Genomic DNA, 23,019 nt, shown 5'->3' on the forward strand with positions numbered 1-23,019 from the left:
TAGAAACCTCTGAAACAGATGTCGTGAGGCAATTCTCTCTGCAAAAGTCACTCCAACCATTTATTTGCCTCGCTTGCCAATCAATGGTGGGGTTATGTTTAGTGAGCCAGGGTAGCCCCAACACTAGAGGAGTAGGCAAACCGCTAAGGACGAAACATGACACATCCTCAATATGAGCATCACTCACAATTAAACGGATATTGTGAACTATGCCCTTTAATGATTTCTGAGAAAGTGGAGCGGAATCAATAGCAAAAACAGGAATATCCTTTCCCAAAGTGCATACCTGGAAACCATGAGTTATTGCAAATTGATTATCAATGAGATTGACAGCTGCTCCACTATCCACAAAAATCTCACAAAAAATGCTCTTGCTCTCTAGCGCCACCCTAGCAGGCAGGACAAAACGGGAACTACAAGCAAACGGAAAAACTTCAATTTCCGCCTCAACCCTGCCAATAGTAACAGACGGAACATTTTTAAAAGATTTTTTCCTTTTTGTTTCTTTATTACTCCCAGAAAACTGCCTGTATCTCCTAGAGGGACAAACATTTGCCAAATGATTTATACCTCCACAACAAAAACAAACCCTCCCATGCGAGCTGAATCTTCTATTGTCAGAGGGAATCAACCCCAGCTGCATGGGCTCCTGCTCAGAAAGGGCTGACAGCGACTGAGACCCCTGCGCACCGAATGAGACCGCTGTACTGTCCCGGGACTGAGTATGACAGGAAGGAGAGATCTCTCCTCTCTCTCTAAGACGCCTGTCAATACGAACGGCCTGAGACATAGCAGAGTCCAAGGAGAGAGGCCTCTCATGAAAGGAAAATGCATCTTTCAATCCCTCTGAAAGACCATGGCAAAATTGACTTCGGAGTGCAGCATCATTCCAACCAGTATCAGCTGCCCATCTCCGAAATTCAGAGCAGTATATCTCTGCGGATTGTTTACCCTGGCATAACAGACGTAGTCTAGACTCAGCCAGAGCAATACGATCCGGATCATCATATATCTGACCCAGGGCTAAAAAGAATTCATCCACTGAACGGAGGGGCCGTGCCCCCTCCGGCAGCAAAAAGGCCCAGGACTGAGCGTTACCCCTGAGCAGCGATATAATGATCCCCACCCTCCGTTCCTCATCACCAGAGGAATGGGGAAGAAGGTGAAAATGGAGTTTGCAAGCCTCTCTAAAACGCACAAAATACTCACTACCCCCGGAGAACGTATCCGGGAGCGAGATCTTAGGCTCAGAACAAACTCCATGAACGCAAGCTGAACCGGTCACTTGAAACTGAGAAAAAATCTTACGGAGATCAGCTACCTCCAATGAAAGACCCTGGAAGCGTTCAGCCAAAAGTGAAACCGGATCCATGCTTGAGACGGTTTTGGCGGCTTATAATGTCACGGATGGTGTACAGGAAACAAGACAATGCAATATAATCAATGACTCACTGGATCCACAAGTAAGGAACAAAAGGGAGAGCCCTGCATGGACCTGGCAGACTCTCCCTGACTGCTCAGCCTATGCGAACACCCCAAAGGTGAATGGTCGCATATCCACGTACCTCGACTATCTAACACCTGAAGACCCTACAATAGTGAGGGGACACGACCACCGGCTCCCTACACAGACACGGAGGGAGTCAGGGTCACCTGGATCCAGCAGACAGAAAATCACAAATACATATACAGCACCTTGCAGCCGACTGGGAACTAGGAACAGCATGCACACACACTCCAGGAAGTTGTATAAGCCGCACACTACTGCATTATGGGGAGGAATTTAAAGGGAAGATATCAGTCCAACTGCATGACAGCTGAGATAGGCTAACGAGATGAGGAACTGAAACCAAAACAAGAAAACTCAAGGAGGAGGTTCTGAACGGTTTCTGTCAGAGCTTCTCAGCTATCTGGTTGTGACAATCTGATCGTAAATGTCTGCAATACCGATAATACGATATAGAACCTACAAAAATTTAAAATTAAAAATTATTTGATATCACCGTAACTAGACAGGAAGTTTATCATCAACCTGAGCTAGTACCATACACTAATAGTAACGCCATGACAGTGGGCCAAGAGTGTAGGCCCAACAACCCAGATTTCTAATATGTGGAACTTCCTAGCAGTGGCATCAGGAATCCTAGTGCCTATGGATGAGGTGGAAATGGCACACCCATGAAGAAACCCCCCAGCCCTTCACCCCTGACCAGCAGGACCCGCAAACATGAAGTATAGCAAGCAAAAGCCCCTAAGTGGACTGTCAACACCCTGCAACAGACTGCATGGCATGACCATACCTACCTTCCGACTACACGTGTTAGATAGAAACTGCAACGCACAACTAGTGTAGCTTACAACTAGGCGGTCACTGTGAAAGTCACTGTTAAAGGGGCGGTTACTGTTAAAGGGGCGGTCACTGTGAAGATCACTGTTAAAAGGGCGGTCACTGTTAAAGGGGCGGTCACTGTGAAAGTCACTTAATAGGGCGGTCACTGTGAAAGTCAATGTTAAAGAGGCGGTCACTGTGAAAATCACTGTTAAAGGGGCGGTCACTGTGAAAATCACTGTTGAAGGGGTGGTCACTGTGAAAGTCACTGGTAAAGGGGCGGTCACTGTGAAAGTCACTGGTAAAGGGGTGGCCACTGTGAAAGTCACTGGTAAAGGGGTGGCCACTGTGAAAGTCACTGTTAAATTGGCGGTCACTGTGAAAGTCACTGTTAAAGGGGCGGTCACTGTGAAAGTCACTGTTAATAGGGCGGTCACTGTGAAAGTCACTGTTTAAGGGGTGGTCACTGTGAAAGTCAATTTTAAAGGGGCGGTCAATGTGAAAGTCACTGTTAACCCCTTAAGGACTCGGCCCTATTTCACCTTCTGGACTTGGCCATTTTTTGAAAATCTGACCAGTGTCACTTTAAGTGACTTTAACCTCCTCAGGACCGCCGTATGCAGGATTGCGTCTTTGCGGCGGCCCTGCTCTTCTGGGTGGATGCGCCGGCGCGTCCTCTCGCGAGACGCGAGATTTCCTGTGAACGCGCGCACACAGGCGCGCGCGTTCACAGGAACGGAAGGTAAGAGAGTTGATCTCCAGCCTGCCAGCGGCGATCGTTCGCTGGCAGGCTGGAGATGTGTTTTTTTTAACCCCTAACAGGTATATTAGACGCTGTTTTGATAACAGCGTCTAATATACCTGCTACCTGGTCCTCTGGTGGTCCCCTTTGTTTGGATCGACCACCAGAGGACACAGGTAGCTCAGTAAATATGTTGCACCAAGCACCACTACACTACACCCCCCCCTGTCACTTATTAACCCCTTATTCACCCTTGATCACCCCTGATCACCCCATATAGACTCCCTGATCACCCCCCTGTCATTGATTACCCCCCTGTCATTGATCAACCCCCTGTAAAGCTTCATTCAGATGTCCGCATGATTTTTACGGATCCACTGATAGATGGATCGGATCCGCAAAACGCATACGGACGTCTGAATGAAGCCTTACAGGGGCGTGATCAATGACTGTGGTTATCACTCCATATAGACTCCCTGATCACCCCCCTGTCATTGATTACACCCCTGTCATTGATCAACCCCCTGTAAAGCTCCATTCAGATGTCCGCATGATTTTTACGGATCCACTGATAGATGGATCGGATCCGCAAAACGCATACGGACGTCTGAATGAAGCCTTACAGGGGCGTGATCAATGACTGTGGTTATCACCCCATATAGACTCCCTGATCACCCCCCTGTCATTGATCACCCCCCGTCATTGATCACCCCCCCCTGTCATGCTGCATTCAGATGTCCGTATGATTTTTACGGATCCACGGATACATGGATCGGATCCGCAAAACACATACGGACATCTGAATATATCATGGTGATCAATGACAGGGGGGTGATCACCCCATATAGACTCTCTGATCACCCCCCTGTCATTGATCACCACCCCTGTCATTGATCACCCCCCTGTCATTGATCACCCCCCTGTCATTGATCACCCCTCTGTAAGGCTCCATTCAGACATTTTTTTGGCCCAAGTTAGCGGAATTATATTTTTTTTTTCTTACAAAGTCTCATATTCCACTAGCTTGTGTCAAAAAATAAAATCTCACATGAACTCACCATACCCCTCACGGAATCCAAATGCGTAAATTTTTTTAGACATTTATATTCCAGACTTCTTCTCACGCTTTAGGGCCCCTAGAATGCCAGGGCAGTATAAATACCCCACATGTGACCCCATTTCGGAAAGAAGACACCCCCAGGTATTCCGTGAGGGGCATATTGAGTCCATGAAAGATTGAAATTTTTGTCCCAAGTTAGCGGAAAGGGAGACTTTGTGAGAAAAAAATAAAAAATATCAATTTCCGCTAACTTGTGCCAAAAAAAAAAAAATTCTATGAACTCGCCATGCCCCTCATTGAATACCTTGGGGTGTCGTCTTTCCAAAATGGGGTCACATGTGGGGTATTTATACTGCCCTGGCATTCTAGGGGCCCCAAAGCGTGAGAGGAAGTCTGGTATCCAAATGTCTAAAAATACCCTCCTAAAAGGAATTTGGGAAAACACATTCCCCAACTTCTCCTGAATACGGCGATACCGAATGTGTGACACTTTTTTGCAGCTTAGGTGGGCAAAGGGGCCCATATTCCAAAGAGCACCTTTCGGATTTCATAGGTCATTTACCTACTTACCACACATTAGGGCCCCTGGAAAATGCCAGGGCAGTATAACTACCCCACAAGTGACCCCATTTTGGAAAGAAGACACCCCAAGGTATTCCGTGAGGGGCATGGCGAGTTCCTAGAATTTTTTATTTTTTGTCACAAGTTAGTGGAAAATGATGATTTTTTTATTTTTTTCATACAAAGTCTCATATTCCACTAACTTGTGACAAAAAATAAAAACTTCCATGAACTCACTATGCCCATCAGCGAATACCTTGGGGTCTCTTCTTTCCAAAATGGGGTCACTTGTGGGGTAGTTATACTGCCCTGGCATTCTAGGGGCCCAAATGTGTGGTAAGGAGTTTGAAATCAAATTCTGTAAAAAATGACCAGTGAAATCCGAAAGGTGCTCTTTGGAATATGGGCCCCTTTGCCCACCTAGGCTGCAAAAAAGTGTCACACATCTGGTATCTCCGTACTCAGGAGAAGTTGGGGAATGTGTTTTGGGGTGTCATTTTACATATACCCATGCTGGGTGAGAGAAATATCTTGGCAAAAGACAACTTTTCCCATTTTTTTATACAAAGTTGGCATTTGACCAAGATATTTATCTCACCCAGCATGGGTATATGTAAAAAGACACCCCAAAACACATTCCTCAACTTCTCCTGAATACAGAGATACCAGATGTGTGACACTTTTTTGCAGCCTAGGTGGGCAAAGCGGCCCATATTCCAAAGAGCACCTTTCGGATTTCACAGGTCATTTTTTACAGAATTTGATTTCAAACTCCTTACCACACATTTGGGCCCCTAGAATGCCAGGGCAGTCTAACTACCCCACAAGTGACCCCATTTTGGAAAGAAGAGACCCCAAGGTATTTCGTGATGGACATAGTGAGTTCATAGAAGTTTTTATTTTTTGTCACAAGTTAGTGGAATATGAGACTTTGTAAGAAAAAAATAAAATAAAAAATCATCATTTTCCGCTAACTTGTGACAAAAAATAAAAAGTTCTATGAACTCACTATGCCCATCAGCGAATACCTTAGGGTGTGTACTTTCCGAAATGGGGTCATTTGTTGGGTGTTTGTACTGTCTGGCCATTGTAGAACCTCAGGAAACATGACAGGTGCTCAGAAAGTCAGAGCTGCTTCAAAAAGCGGAAATTCACATTTTTGTACCATAGTTTGTAAACGCTATAACTTTTACCCAAACCATTTTTTTTTTTACCCAAACATTTTTTTTTTATCAAAGACATGTAGAACAATAAATTTAGAGCAAAATTTATATATGGATCTCGTTTTTTTTGCAAAATTTTACAACTGAAAGTGAAAAATGTCATTTTTTTGCAAAAAAATCGTTAAATTTCGATTAATAACAAAAAAAGTAAAAATGTCAGCAGCAATGAAATACCACCAAATGAAAGCTCTATTAGTGAGAAGAAAAGGAGGTAAAATTCATTTGGGTGGTAAGTTGCATGACCGAGCAATAAACGGTCAAAGTAGTGTAGGTCAGAAGTGTAAAAAGTGGCCTGGTCTTTCAGGGTGTTTAAGCACTGGGGGCTGAGGTGGTTAAAATGCTTTGACTTATCCAGGCCATTCTGAGATCGTTTTTTCGTCACATATTGTACTTCATGACACTGGTAAAATGAAGTAAAACAAATTCATTTTTATTTATAAAAAATACCAAATTTACCAAAAATTTGTAGAAAATTGCAAATTTCCAAGTTTCAATTTCTCTACTTCTATAATACATAGTAATACCTCAAAAAATAGTTATTACTTTACATTCCCCATATGTCTACTTCATGGATCATTTTGGGAATGATATTTTATTTTTTGGGGATGTTACAAGGCTTAGAAGTTTAGAAGCAAAACTGATTTTGCAATCTTTGTTAACCCTTTAGGTGTTTCACAAGAATTAATGGAAAATAGAGATACAATTTCAAAATTTCACTTTTTTGGCAGATTTTCCATTTTAATAATTTTTTTCCAGTTACAAAGCAAGGGTTAACAGCCAAACAAAACTCAATATTTATGGCCCTGATTCTGCATTTTACATAAACACCCCATATGTGGTCGTAAACTACTGTACGTGCACACGGCAGGGCGCAGAAGGAAAGGAATGCCATACGGTTCTTGGAAGGCAGATTTTGTGGACTGTTTTTTTTTACACCATGTCCCATTTGAAGCCCCCCTGATGCAACCCTAGAGTAGAAACTCCATAAAATTGACCCCATCTAAACTACACCCCTCAAGGTATTTAAAACTGATTTTACAAACATCGTTAAACCTTTAGGTGTTCCACAAGAATTAATGGAAAACAGAGATACAATTGCAAAATGTCACTTTTTTGGCAAATTTTCCATTTTAATATTTTTTTCCAGTTTCAAAGCAAGGGTTAACAGCCAAACAAAACTCAATGTTTATGGCCCTGATTCTGTAGTTTACAGAAACACCCCATATGTGGTCATTAACAGCTTTACGGGCACACGGCAGGGCGCAGAAGGAAAGGAATGCCATACGGTTTTTGGAAGGCAGATTTTCCTGGACTGTTTTTTTTTTACACCTTGTCCCATTTGAAGCCCCCCTGATGCACCCCTAGAGTAGAAACTCCAAAAAAGTGGCCCCATTTTAGAAACTACGGGATAGGGTGGCAGTATTGTTGGTACTAGTTTAGGGTACATATGATTTTTGGTTGCTCTATATTACACTTTTTGTGAGGCAAGGTAACAAGAAATAGCTGTTTTGGCACCGTTTTTATTTTTTGTTACAACATTCATCTGACAGGTTAGATCATGTGGTATTTTTATAGACCAGGTTGTCACGGATGCGGCGATACCTAATATGTATACTTTTTTAATTGTATTTAAGTTTTACACAATGATTTCATTTTTGAAGCAAACAAAATCATGTTTTAGTGTTTCCATAGTCTGAGAGCCATAATTTTTTAAATTTTTGGGCGATTACCTTGGGTAGGGTATGATTTTTGCGGGATGAGATGACTGTTTTATTGGCACTATTTAGGGGTGTGTGTGACTTTTTGATCGCTTGCTATTACACTTTTTGTGATGTAAGGTGACAAAAAATGGTTTATTTAGCACAGTTTTTATTTTACATTTTTTACGGTGTTCATCTGAGGGGTTAGGTTATGTGATATTTTTATAGAGCCAGGCGATACGAACCCGGCGATACCAAATATGTGTACTTTGTTTTACACAATAACAGCTTTTTTAAAACAAAAAAAATGATGTTTTAGTGTCTCCATATTCTGAGCCATATATATATATTTTTTTGGCTGATTGTTTCAGGTAGGAGCACATTTTTTGCGGGATGAGGTGACGGTTAGATTGGTACTATTTTGTTGGGCAAACGCCTTTTTGATCGCTTGCTGTTGTACTTTTTTTGTTGTATGGTGACCAAAAAATTGTTTATTTAGCACAGTTTTTATTTTTAATTTTTTACGGTGTTCATCTGAGGGGTTAGGTCATGTGATTTGTTTCTAGAGCCGGTCGATACGGGGTGTTCACTGTTAAAGGGGCTGTCACTGTGAAAGTCACTGTTAAAGGGGCGGTCACTGTGAAAGTCACTGTTAAAGGGGCATTCAATGTGAAAGTCACTGTTAAAGGGGCGGTCACTGTGAAAGTCCCTGTTAAAGGGGCGGCCACTGTAAAAGTCACTGTTAAAGAGGCGATCACTGTGAAAGTCACTGTTAAAGGGGCGGTCACTGTTAAAGGGGTGGGCACTGTGGAAGTCACTGTTAAAGAGACGGGCATTGTGCAAGTCACTGTTAAAGGGGCGGCCACTATGAAGGCCACTGTTAAAGGTGTGGTCAATGCTAAAGGGGCGATCACTGTTAAAGGGTCGGGATCTGTGGAGGTCACTGTTAAAGGGGCAGGCACTGTTAAAGGGGCAGGCACTGTGAAGGTCATTGTTAAAGGGGCGGGCACTGTGGAGGTCGATGTTAAAGGAGCGGCCACTTTGGAGGTCAATGTTAAAGGGGCGGGCACTGTGGAGGTCTTTGCTAAAGGGGCGGGTACTATAGAGGTCACTGTTATGGGGAAAAGGTCGATATCTTTTTACGACACACGGAAACATAAAAGGAAATACAGATGTAGCAGGGGTAACACACACACTCTTAACTCAAATTTCATAACTCATCGCGTTATCTTGAAACAAAAGCCATTGAAAAGAAATTGCTTAACGCATCTAGTTGCATTTAGTTTAGATAACATGTCTCATAAAGCATGTGTGTTAACCCTGCTACATCCGTAGATGAAATATACCCGTGCGAAGCCGGGTCCTTCTGCTAGTACACAATATATCTGTATTACAATGTGATAGGCAGTAACTGGAGATGCTGGCTGAGCTGAGAATTGAAATACCACAAATGCCCAGCAGATGGCGCCCATACCTCATATCAGCTGCCGGCGTGCACTGAGTAAGAAAAACGTAACCGGCTGCCCCGTAACTCCACTGCTGCATGAGACCGGTAAGTTATAACTGCATGCCACCGATAACCCTTAACCCCGCTCGTAAACCCGACCAGCACATGCCCCAGGCCATAGTATGCGAGCTCCAGAACAGCCTCCATCCTACCTTGAGTAGCAGCACCTTGCTGGAAATGCTTCACCGTACGAAACCGCCACAAGCCGCACACTCCATCCGATGATGACCTAAACGACCCGCAAGTGACGAAAACGCAGTTGAGCCATCCTCTGGCTGTAGTGCTAGCCGGTATAAGTATGCAGTTGGCCCCGCCTCACCTCCCACAAATATGGCAAACAAATTGCCTTACACATATAAGCTAACTAACTATCTAATGTAATTAAACAGTAAAGTACAGAGCACAGCAATGACACTCGCACCCAACACTAGTAAAGAACAATATTTCCATTCACTGACAACAAGCAGATATATTGTAAATAGAGAATAATTTAAACAAAGCATACTGAAGTTAGCATAATTTATATGATAATTAGAGGGAAACTATTGTCAGGAAATAAGACATTGAATCAAGTTTGTATATGTTAATGGTTAAAGGGCTTCTGTCACCCCACTAAACATTTTTTTTTTTTTTGGTTACTTATAATCCCTATACTGCGATTTATGCATACATACTGTAATTAATCATTTTGGTTAAGCAGATTCTGTTAAAAAACGTACTTTTAAAATATGCAAATTACCTTGCTACCAGCAAGTAGGGCGGCTACTTGCTGGTAGCAGCCGCATCCTCCTATCCTAAAGACGCCCCCTCCGCATGTTGATTGACAGGGCCAGCGGACGGGATCGTCCTCTGGCTGGTCCTGTCTGCTATCAAGATCTCGCGCCTGCGCCGTAACGGTTTTCAGTCGGCGCAGGCGCACTGAGAGGCGGACGCTCGCTCGGCCGCTCCATCCTCAATGCGCCTGCGCCGATGACGTCACATCTACACTCGGTGCAGGCGCATTGAGGAAGGAGCGGCCGAGCGAGCGTCCTCCTCTCAGTGCGCCTGCGCCGACTGAAGACAGGTACGGCGCAGGCGCCAGATTTTGAATGCAAACAGGACCAGCAGAGAAAGATCCCGTTCACTGGCCCTGTCAATCAACATGTGGAGGGGGCGTCTTTAGGATAGGAGGATGCGGCTGCTACCAGCAAGTAGCCGCCCTACTTGCTGGTAGCAAGGTAATTTGCATATTTTAAAAGTACGTTTTTAACAGAATCTGCTGAACCAAAATGATTAATTACAGTATGTATGCATAAATCGCAGTATAGGGATTATAAGTAACCAAAAAAAAAAAAAAACTGTTTAGTGGGGTGACAGAAGCCCTTTAAATAAAAATGGTGGTCTATCATTTTTTTTTACATTGTCACTTATTGTATATAAAATGATTCTCGAATATTATTTTCAAAATGAAATCTGAGTATTCACAATAGGCCAACACATCCTCTCACTTTACAGCTTGTGTTGTGTACATTGGGGGCAGGGTCTGCATTCACTGCATTATCATCAATATCAAACTTACTGCAAAGCTGGACATAAATAACATAGGAACTATCCCTGCACAGTGACTACAGAATGTACCAGAACATGCCCACAACACTTGCCCATAGAAGTTAATCATCAATTTTCTCATTTAGTTTTTTATGTCCAGGTTCCTTCTGTAAAGCAAACCTCTCGAACAGCTGTACTACCTCCAAAATTATGTAAAGAAAACTTAATTAAAAGACGTAAATTAGACAATACTGTGAATCAACCAAAACACTAAAACAGTGGGTTATTGGCTGCTTCAGAATCTTAACAAAAAAATATTAAATAAATAAAAATGTTCTCTGCCCAGGAAACCCTGGCTGCACTGCACTGTGTTTTGGGGTCTGAAGATAATATACATGTAAACATTTAAATAAAATATATTAATGCATGCTTAATTTATTAAAACAATATTTACTTACCATTTAGAAGTGTCTGACAGATGGCATCAGATATACTCCACAAAGCAGGAAAAATGAAAAATACTGCTAACTGGTTTGGATTTGGACTCCATAGTCGCAAGCCGATTATACAAGACACACTGATGGCTGCAGCTGGAATAAGACAAAGAATGTTCAAACCAAGATTTCAACTAGGCCAATATAAAACTCTGATTAGGTGGCAAGCATTCCATAGTTACTTTGTTATCAAATACATTACCATAGTGATAAGTAATGCATCTAGGCATTATGAACACTTGTGACAACATGAACACTGGCCTTACGTGAGGCTACTGTGGCTTAGGCGCAGGGGCGGATAAAGTGCATGATAGGCCCGGGGCTGTCTACTAGTGTTGAGTGAGCATACTCGGCCAAACTGCTGTTCGGCTCGAGCATCGATATGCTCGGCACATGGCGGTACTCGGCTGAGTACCACATGTGCAAGAGCGCCATGCTCGAGTCTCCTTCCCGCACATTTCACGGCTGCTATGCAGCCAATAAATGTGCAGGTAAGTACTGCCCTCACTGTAATACCAGTAGCCATGTTGGCTACTGGCATTACAGTGATTTGCTGTCAGGAACACTTCATCTGGTGTTATATAGCATGATGACGCGGGTTCGGCTCATTTGTAGTCAGGGAGAGCTGCGCTTCGGAAGGGACAGAGAGTGTAGGGAGTCTGATCGCAATCAATTCAGTAGAAAAAACTTTTCAAAGACCAAAAGTCCTTTTAAGGACTATTGTGTGCGGTGGCAGGGTGGCAGTATTTTATAGCTAGAGTACCATTTTTTTCCCCAGCATTTTCAATACTTATTCTATAGAGGGTGTCTGCAGTGACTAGTGACATCTGTATTATACCTTCTGTGTGTCAGGGCCAGAGATTGGAGAAATATAACTGAAAATTTATATATTTTTTCCATCATTTTGAATAATTTTTCTATAGAGGGTGTCAGCAGTGACTTGTGACATCTGTCCAATACCTTCTGTGTGTCAGGGACAGAGATAGGAAAAATATAAGTGAAATCTATTTTCCTTTTGCCATACTTTTAAGTACTTTTTCCATATACTGTGCTTTCTGTGAACTGTGACATCCGTGCCACATCTTGTGTGTCAAGCGTGCATATAACATTTAATATGCGGAAGGCGAGCAGTAAGGGACAGGGAAGTGTCCGTTATGCTGATGATTCACGAAGAGGCCGTGGCCCTGGGCGCATTGAAACTGTGCCTGCTGCCAGAGCACAAGAAAAACAATAATCCACGATACCTATCTTCATGTTCCAGTTTTCAGGGCGTCACAGAACAAAACTCTTGAAGTCAGACCAGTGCGACCAGGTGGTCGGTTGGATTGCAGCAGATAATGCTTCCAGTCGGTTAAGCACCACCCTGTCTTCCACCAAGTCCAGTCTCCGTAGCCAAGAGTCTGGTCAACAGAATCCTATTCCTGATCCTCCTTCCTCCCACCATGGAGAGTCTGGACAAACAAGTGATCATACACTCGGAAATTCCGAAGCTCTCTTTTCATCGCCATTACTTGATTTGGCCCTCTCGCCAAGCACTCTTGAAGAGGAACATGAGATCTTGTGCCCTGATTCCCAACCTCTTGAGCATCCACAGTCACAAGAACATGATGGTGGGGAACGGCAATTGGTGTTTAATGAGGTGGATGATGATGAGACACAGTTGCCAATAAGTCAACCGCAATTACTGTCTCAAGAAGTTGATGAAGAGGATGAGACACAGTTGTCAATCACTGAGGTTGTGGTTAGGTCAACAAATCAAGAGGATGATCCGAATAAGGAAGTGGAAGAGGAGGTGGTGGATGATGAGGTCACTGACCCAACCTGGGAAGGTGGAAAGCCGAGCGAGGACAGCAGTACAGAGGGTGAAGGATCTGCAGCACTGCAACAGGCTGGAAGAGACAGTGGGGTGGTAAAAGGGAGAAGGCGGGCCACACCAACCAGGCCCGCAACTGTTACACGGAGCACCCCCTTGAGTAAATCTCCCTTGCCAAGGGGTAGGTGTTCCGCAGTATGCTTTTTTGAGGAAAGTGCGGACGACAAAAGAATAGTAGTTTCCAACCTGTGCCACACCGAAATTAGCCGGGACGTGAATACTAGCAACCTCACCACCACCAGCATGATCCACCACATGGCATCCAAGCACCGTAATAAGTGGGACTAACGTCTGGGTCCACAATCTGTGTCTGAGAATTCACAACACTGCCTCCTCTTCCCCAATGGTACATGCTGGCCAATCACCTGTCGAAGGCGCAGACGAGGATGCCTCCTGCCCTGCATCTGGATCTTCGCAAGCACCATCAGCAACCACATCCACTTCCCTGTCCCAGAGCAGCGTCCAAATGTCATTACCCCAGGCTTTTGAACGTAAGCACAAATACCCAGCCATCCACCTACAGGCCATAGCACTAAATGCGCACCTTTCAAAATTACTTGCCCTGAAATGTTGCCATTTTGGCTTGTGGACACTGAGGCCTTCCACGGTACTCTGTCTCCAGCCGCCACTATTTTACGAGGTGTGCCGTGCCCGCCTTACACCAAGATGTGTTCCGAAACGTCACATGTGCCCTGACCAACGCAGTTACTGGGAAGGTCCACTTAACCACGCGGACACATGGACAAGTGCATTTGCCCAGGGATGATACATTTCCCTGACAGCACACTGGGTGAACATTGTGGAGACTGGGAGGATTGCGGGCCCTAATTCCATCAGGGTTTCCACCAGCACCTACGTTAGTGGCTCCAACCCTTTACTTCTCCTCCTCTGCCTCCTCCTCCACTTCCACCTCCGAATTATTCGCGTGCAGCACCACTGAGCCATCAGCCGGTAGCTGGAAGCAATGTAGCACTGCAGTGGGGAAGCGTCAACAGGCCGTGCTGAAGCTGATATGCTTAGAGGACAAAAAGCACACCGCTGCAGAGCTGTTGCAGGGGATAAGAGACCAGAGTGAGCTGTAGCTCTCGCCACTCAACCTATAACCAGGCATGGTTGTGTCTGATAATGGCTATAACTTGGTGGCAGCTTTGGAGCTCGGCAAGCTCACACACATCCCATGCCTAGCCCATGTCTTAAACTTAGTGGTTTCTCAAAACCTACCCCAATTTGCCTGAGCTACTTGTGAAGGTGCACCGCCTGTATGCACATTTCTGCAAGTCATCGAACGCTGCAGCAACGCTTAAACTTGCCAGCTCACCGGCTGTTGTGCGACGTGATCACGTGCTGTAACTGCCGTTCCACATGTTGGCCAGGCTTTGTGAGCAGCAGAGGGCAGTAGTGGAATGCCAGCTGTAACATGGTCGTCGCCTTTCCAGTCAGCTTCCGCTAATCAGAAGTGAGGAGTGTGCATGGATGTCTGACCTCTATAAGGTTTTAAGAAACTTTGAGGAATCAACACAGATGGTAAGCGGCGATAACGCTATTATCAGCATAACCATCCCACTTCTCGCTGCTCACAATTAAGGAGGACGATTTGCATGTGGAAGAGGTGGAAGAAGACATTACACAGGGTGATAGCCAGACCACCTTCTGTCCGTCTTGTCAGCGTGAATTGGACGATGAAGAGGAGGAGGAGCAGGGGACGGTTGCCTCCGCTACAGAGGGTAGTATCCAAGGAAGTTTAATTGCATCTGTTCAGCATGGTTGGGCAGAAGAGGATGAGGAGATTGAGAGTGATCCTCCTGATGACGACAGCAAAGTCTTGACTGTTGGTACTCTGGCACACATGGTTGACTTCATGTTAGGCTGCCTTTCCCGCGACCAGCGCATTATACGCATTTTACGCAGATTACTCTGTGTTCACCCTTTTCAACCCCCGCTAAAAAGAGAACTTCTCATTTCTCATTGCTCAGGTGGAGAGGATGAGCAAAACGGTGCAATACCAGAAGGTCCTTGTTGAAAAAAATGCTCCAAAAATTTCCATCTGACAACGCTGGTGGCAGAGCCCATAGTTCCTTGGGCAACTGAGGAGGGGATACAAGGGGAACATACAGCAGTTACAACAGAGGCAGGGCAACACTCTCCAAGGCCTGGGAAATCGAGCATCATATGGACGCAACCTTCCTGGACATTTATATCCAAGAGAACATTGTTCCTCGCGGTCTCAGACTACGTTTCGAGACCTCATTTAAAGAGGATCCCAATTTTTGTAAGGATTGGGACCTCTATTTTCTCGACTGTTCAAGAGGCTTAATGATGAGGCTGATTGAAAAAAGAAGGGCATTATATACGAATCTTAATTACAAAATACAGGAAAGTCACAAGGAATTGTTGAAATATAAATAATGTGCAATTTTTACTAAAGTTGACCGTATGATAACAACTAGAATATTAACGTATGAGAAAGAGGTTTTGAAAAAAAAGAGTAATAAATTAGCTAGAGATAGAATGAATTTTTCCACAGATAACGTAAAATTATCAATGTAGGGCCTAGCGCCACTACCTCACTACCCAACCATACAATACGTGCTACACCATCACCCACCACTAACGTACCACAAAGAACAAATACAAGAAGAATAACAACATGTAATTCAACAGTAATAGATCCAATAATTTAATACCACCACAGAACAAAAAATATAACAATCACCATCAAAAATACAGACCCAATCAGTCTATATGCAATAATCATCATCAACAATACAGGCGGGATCAGTCCGTACATGATACACCAACATCTGGCTCAAAGGTTGTGGCTTTAAAACTTACACACACACCCCTTCATGTGGCTGACAAAACTATAGATTTATCCAATCTCCAGTTCCACATCCCACTCCTTTCCCCTAGACAAAATACCAATACATTAAGGGTAAACACAACACCAAGCACTTCCAATGAATGCCAGTCTGCTTTGTTTAGTGAAGACATTTTGGCCAATTGCACCCCCCCCTAAATCTACCGGCGACACAATTCTCTATACATCCAACCTCACCAACGGAATCAACAATATCCTCCCCGTTTCCATCTCAAACATATATTTTGGAAGCAGATTCACTTATCACTATACACAATTCTCCAACTCACCACCACAGTCCCCTAGACGAAGAAAACCAGCTCCAACGGAATTCCTGCAACACACAGGGACAACAAAAGAGCCCAAATATGGAAGAGACGAATATGGGCATGAACAATACCGAACTTTATCCAATTGCAGGTACATCAACTTCTATTTCTTTTTTAGCCCTTCCCCCACTGATACACAATACTGGAATATATCCAATCATGGACAGTACAAGTACCAGAACTATCACAAACTACTTCCAACCACTAGGACGGAAACCGGCAAAAAGAAAAAATACAGAAAAGGGTGTAGAGGCGGTCGAAACAAAATCAAAAACGCAAAGAAAACAGTAAAATCTAATGAGATGGATTCTGATAAATTACATTTCGGGCATTTACAATCTGTCTTCCCATCAACTAAGAATTAAATTTCTCTTCTCAAAAAAGTGAATTTGAAATCATACATCAAAGATTCCACATCCCTGATAAAAGAACTAAAAATTATAGAGTAGGATGATTCATATAATTGGCTTACTCTTGATGTATCATTCCTCTACTCTAACATTTCACACGAACTGGGAGTGAAATGTGTAACAGATTACTTGAACCAAGATCAGTCTATGCCCACACAACAAAAAAAGTTTATTATTAAGAGCATTATTTTTATTTTGACACATAATGCCTTCTACTTCCAGGACCGGGTAAACAAACAGATAAGGGGTACCGCGATGGGTACGCGCTTGCGCCGAGCTTTGCCAATCTGTTTATAGGTGCTTTTGAAGAGACCCAAATCTATCAAACGGACTATTGGTCTGATAACATCATTTTTTTTAAACGATATATAGATGACCTTATTTTCATCTGGAAAGGGGACAGTTCCAGTATGGAACATTTTATTAAACATTTGAACAATAACCAATGTGGAATGTCCTTCACATGGAATCACCACAACACTAAAACTGAATATTTAGATCTGAAGATCTTTGCAGAAGACAAAGAAATAATGACTCAGACTTTTTTTTTTTTAAGTTGATAGTAATAGTTACCTGGACTTCAAAAGCACCCATTATAAGAAATGGAAGAGTAATATCACATTTAAATAAAAAAGTAGTATAGACAAACCGCTCACTCCCCTTACAATTCTGGATTGGGTGCTCTAGTCTCAAATTGATTCACTCAAATCAACAAAGGCGTAATAAAAAGTATATATTATGTAGTATGAGACTGGCACTCCCTCGCATGGAAATAGAGAAATAGTAATAGTGTTGTTACACAATATTTAATTGGCAAAATATATTAAAATACAACATCACAATACAATATTTAAATAACAATCGCTGCAGCGGAGACAATATCAGTCCCTAAAAATACGTAAAATCTAAAACTTCAATAAAAACAAAAAAAGTCCAAAAAGAAGGGGACCATACGTCCTGAATGTGCACATATATATTGCAAGCCAAAAGTGTCAGCCTATTCCTTATAATAGTATTGGCATTCCTTTCTTGTATGCAATATAACATGCAAAATCCATGCAAGGCACCTTTTCAAATATTCGGAATTGTCCGATATAAATATTCAATAAAGTATCCAATCGGACACCAAGTTGTTACTCACAGGTGAATGTCGATTATCCTGCTGTCCCAATATTCAATCCTTTTGATTTTTACTCATGGTATTTATTCACGTGGTTCTCAGTGTTTAGTGTCCCACCTGGTTCGTTCGTCTCTGGTCTCTCTCGATCGTTATCCACAAATCTCAGATCCGGTTATACGATCAGGGTGTAATATCACGAGAGGTGAACTTAAACTTGTACTGACCAGTTTGAATGGCTGAAAATCCGGGTCTTTATCTTTGGAGCGCTTCAATTTCTTTGTGTATTTCCGGATATTAGTAGCCGAACTTCCAGTGGGGGTCACTTGTTGGGGATGTCTTTGAAAAGCACCAAACGCGTTTCGGGGATCTGCTTTCCCCTTCCTCAGTGGTGACATTCCAACTTACTGTGATTCCTTTTATATCCCTTTTAAGATGCATGTAAGATCAGATCTGGAGTAAGGGATCTGCTCTGGAACACCAAAATCTGGTCTGGAACCAAAAAACGCATATGCGGTTTCCATGCGTTTTTTTGGGGGACGATGCGTTTTTTGCAGTATATTGTGCCCCATGGTCCAATTAGTCTAGTCCAGTGGTCGGCGAAGTGCGGCTCGCGAGCCACAAGTGGCTCTTTAGACCCTTGAATGCGGCTCTTTGGTGCGGGCTCCCACGGCGAAACCAACCCATCCTGCACTACAGAGGAATCTTGCCTGTGGGACGCATTTGCGTTCCACAAAGCAAGAGAGGGCGTGTTGCTCCTGCAACGGGTCCAGAGTCCTGCCCTTGCACCTCTGTCACTGACCTGACATCAGTGACATTGCTCCGCCTCTCCCTCTCCTCAGTTGGACAGTGACCAGCAACCAGACGTCCTGATGTGGGCGGAGCTATAATAGCCCCGCCCCTTTTCTACCCGCGATTCCTGCAGGCTGAACCATCCAATCTTCAATGCCCAGCAAGCAGAACATCAGTTGGATTGCCACAACTGCACCATTGATGTGAGTAGCAGGGGAATTACTGCGGTTATATTCAGCTTTCCCAGACTGTGCACATGTGACCTGCAGTACAGTAGGAAAGCTGGGTGAATTATATCATGAAATGTCATCCAGCTTCCCTGCTATCCTGCATGGCACAAGTGCAGAGGCATTAGAGTATGGGGGAGAGGCACAGCAGGAAAGCTGGGTGTCTATATATGTGTATTGTATATGTGTGCGTCCATGTATGTGGTGACTGTGTGTATGAGTGCGCCCCTGTATGTGAAGAGTATGTGTAGGAGTGCGTCCATGTATGTGTGGAGAGTGTGTGTATGAGTGCATCTATGTGTATGGTGAGCGCATGTATAAGTGCGTCCATGTATGTGGAGAGTGCCTGTATGAGTGCATCTATGTATATGTTGAGTGCGTGTATGAGTGTGTCCATGTATATGTTGAGTGTGTGTATGAGTGTGTCCATGTATGTGGAGAGTGTGTGTATGAATGCATCTATGTATATGTTGAGTGTGTGTATGAGTGCATCTATGTATGTGGAGAGTGCATCCATATATGTGGAGAATGCGTGTATGACTGCGTCCATGTATGTGGAGACTGCGTCCATATATGTGGAGAGTGTGTCTATCACTGCGTCCATGTATGTGGAGAGTGCGTGTATGAGTGCATCTATGTATATGGTGAGCGCATGTATGAGTGCGTCCATGTATGTGGAGAGTGCGTGTATGAGTGCATCTACGTATATGGTGAGCACATGTATGAATGCATCTATGTATATGTTGAGTGCGTGTATGAGTGTGTCCATGTATATGTTGAGTGTGTGTATGAGTGTGTCCATGTATGTGGAGAGTGTGTGTATGAATGCATCTATGTATATGTTGAGTGTATGTATGAGTGCATCTATGTATGTGGAGAGTGCATACATATATGTGGAGAATGCGTGTATGACTGCGTCCATGTATGTGGAGACTGCGTCCATGTATGTGGAGAGTGCATGTATGACTGCGTCCATGTATGTGGAGAGTGTGTGTATGACTGCGTCCATGTATGTGGAGAGTGCGTCTATCACTGCGTCCATGTATGTGGAGAGTGCGTGTATGACTGCGTCCATGTATGTGGAGAGTGCGTCTATCACTGCGTCCATGTATGTGGAGAGTGCGTGTATGACTGCGTCCATGTATGTGGAGAGTGCGTGTATGACTGCGTCCATGTATGTGTAGAGTGCGTGTATGACTGCGTCCATGTATGTGGAGAGTGTGTGTATGATTGCGTCCATGTATGTGGAGAGTGCGTGTATGACTGCGTCCATGTATGTGGAGAGTGCGGGTATGACTGCGTCCATGTATGTGGAGAGTGTGTGTATGAGTGCGTCCATGTATGTGGAGAGTGCGTGTATAACTGCGTCCATGTATGTGGAGAGTGCGTGTATGACTGCGTCCATGTATGTGGAGAGTGTGTGTATGACTGCGTCCATGTATGTGGAGAGTGCGTGTATGACTGCGTCCATGTATGTGGAGAGTGCGTGTATGACTGCGTCCATGTATGTGGAGAGTGCGTGTATGACTGCGTCCATGTATGTGGAGAGTGCGTGTATGACTGCGTCCATGTATGTGGAGAGTGCGTGTATGACTGCGTCCATGTATGTGGAGAGTGCGTGTATGACTGCGTCCATGTATGTGGAGAGTGTGTGTATGACTGCGTCCATGTATGTGGAGAGTGCGTGTATGACTGCGTCCATGTATGTGGAGAGTGCGTATATGACTGCGTCCATGTATGTGGAGAGTGCGTGTATGACTGCGTCCATGGCTGCAGTATGAAAGGTACAGAGGCTAAAATACTTGTGGATATGTAGAGGTAAATCAGACATGTCTATTACAATTGCAGCGCGTGCACTACTTTTTTGCGGTCCGGAGGCATAGCCAGAAGCACCACGGAAGCACTCTGTAGCACTCATATCCCGGATCCTGGACCCATTGAAGTGAATGGGTCCATGATGCGGGCTGCACACGGCTGTGTGCAGCCCGCATCATGGACCCATTTACTTCAGCATGCGCTTCCTTCCTATATATTTTAGGTTTTAAAAATGTGGCTCTCAAAAGAAAATTCTATCGTGGTTTTGGCGATATTTGGCTCAGTTGACAAAAAAGTTTGCCCACCACTGGTCTAGTCTATAAAGGAAATAGTCCAGAAAGGTTGCTAAATGGTCAATTCATAACAAAATATATCAATATGCGGATATCCTGTAACGACAATCAATTCTAAGTGCTATACTGTGGATATTAATTTCTTAAATAACATTACATAAGTGTAAAACATACTAGTGAAATAAATATAATTGTACATATAGTATACTAATCAATAAGGTGACCGTGCATCTGTTCAAGTGTTGGATGGTGGATAAGATGCATGTAATATCAAATCTGGAGTGAAGGATCTGCTCTAGAACACCAAAATCTGGTCTGGAACCAAAAAAACGCATATGAGGTTTCCATGCGTTTTTTTGGGGGACAATGCGTTTTTTATGGTATAATGTGTCCCATGGTCTAATTAATCTAGACTATGACAGAAATAGTGCAGAAAGGTTGCTAAATGGTCGATCCATAACAAAATATATCAATGTGCAGATATCCTGTAACAAAAATCAATTCTAAGTGCTATATTGTGGATATTAACTTCATAAATAAAATTACATAAATATGAAACATACAAGTTAAATAAATATAATGTTACATATATTATCCTGATAGATAAAGTGACGGTGCATCTGTTCAAGTGTTATATGGTGGGTAGGCCCATCACAGAGGAGGGGTCGCAGTGCTGAAAGACAGCCAGACATGCGACCCCTCGTCTGACGAGGGGCACACCCACCTTTAGATTCTTACAGGAATCCAAAAATCTCCAGGTCTGCGTTGAGACCTTTCGGAATAAGGCTTCCAAATTCATAAATTTTCCTAGATTCTGCTCTGGACATGGTCTTTACATGTTTCCCTCCTCGCCAATTCTTATCGATCCATTCCAGAGCAGTGAATGTTAGCCCCCTATAGTCTTTATTATGGGCCTCTTTAAAATGTCTAGAGAGAGAATGTTTCATTTGTCAAATGTTCCGAAATCCTTGTTTTCAGAGCTCTTTTGGTCCGGCCTATATACTGTTTTCGGCATGGACATTGTATCAAATAAATTACACTGGTAGAATCGCATGTAAGAAAATCCTTGATTTCTACCGAAAACGAGTTCTGAGTTGAGGTGACCTGAGTTGTTCTTTTTGGAAATGTCGTACATAGATGCACTCATACGCACTCTCCACATACATGGACGCAGTCATACACGCACTCTCCACATACATGGACGCAGTCATACATGCACTTTCCACATACATGGACGCAGTCTCCACATACATGGACGCAGTCATACACGCATTCTCCACATATATGTATGCACTCTCCACATACATAGATGCACTCATACACACACTCAACATATACATAGATGCATTCATACACACACTCTCCACATACATGGACACACTCATACACACACTCAACATATACATGGACACACTCATACACGCACTCAACATATACATAGATGCATTCATACATGTGCTCACCATATACGTAGATGCACTCATACACGCACTCTCCACATACATGGACGCACTCATACATGCGCTCACCATATACATAGATGCACTCATACACGCACTCTCCACATACATGGACGCAGTGATAGACACACTCTCCACATATATGGACGCAGTCTCCACATACATGGACGCAGTCTCCACATACATGGACGCAGTCATACACGCATTCTCCACATATATGGATGCACTCTCCACATACATAGATGCACTCATACACACACTCAACATATACATAGATGCATTCATACACACACTCTCCACATACATGGACACACTCATACACACACTCAACATATACATGGACACACTCATACACACACTCAACATATACATAGATGCACTCATACAGGCACTCACCACATACATGGATGCACTCATACACGCACTCTCCACATACATGGACGCACTTATACATGCGCTCACCATACACATAGATGCACTCATACACACACTCTCCACACATACATGGACGCACTCCTACACATACTCTTCACATACAGGGGCGCACTCATACACACAGTCACCACATACATGGACGCACACATATACAATACACATATATAGACACCTAGCTTTCCTGCTGTGCCTCTCCCCCATACTCTAATGCCTCTGCACTTGTGCCATGCAGGATAGCAGGGAAGCTGGATGACATTTCATGATATAA

General features: G+C 43.6%; 1 protein-coding gene across 1 annotated transcript in view; it reads right to left on the bottom strand.

Moving 5' to 3' along the window:
- LOC120998648 (protein unc-93 homolog A-like) overlaps nt 1-23,019 on the bottom strand; it is a 360,896-nt gene that overhangs the window by 22,806 nt on the left and 315,071 nt on the right. The window contains exon 7 of the mRNA XM_040429403.1: nt 11,108-11,239. Within this exon, the coding sequence (XP_040285337.1) occupies nt 11,108-11,239 (132 nt within the window). The remainder of the gene's footprint in view (nt 1-11,107; nt 11,240-23,019) is intronic.

Source organism: Bufo bufo, chromosome 4 (genome assembly GCF_905171765.1).
Source record: "Bufo bufo chromosome 4, aBufBuf1.1, whole genome shotgun sequence".
Lineage (NCBI taxonomy): Eukaryota > Metazoa > Chordata > Amphibia > Anura > Bufonidae > Bufo > Bufo bufo.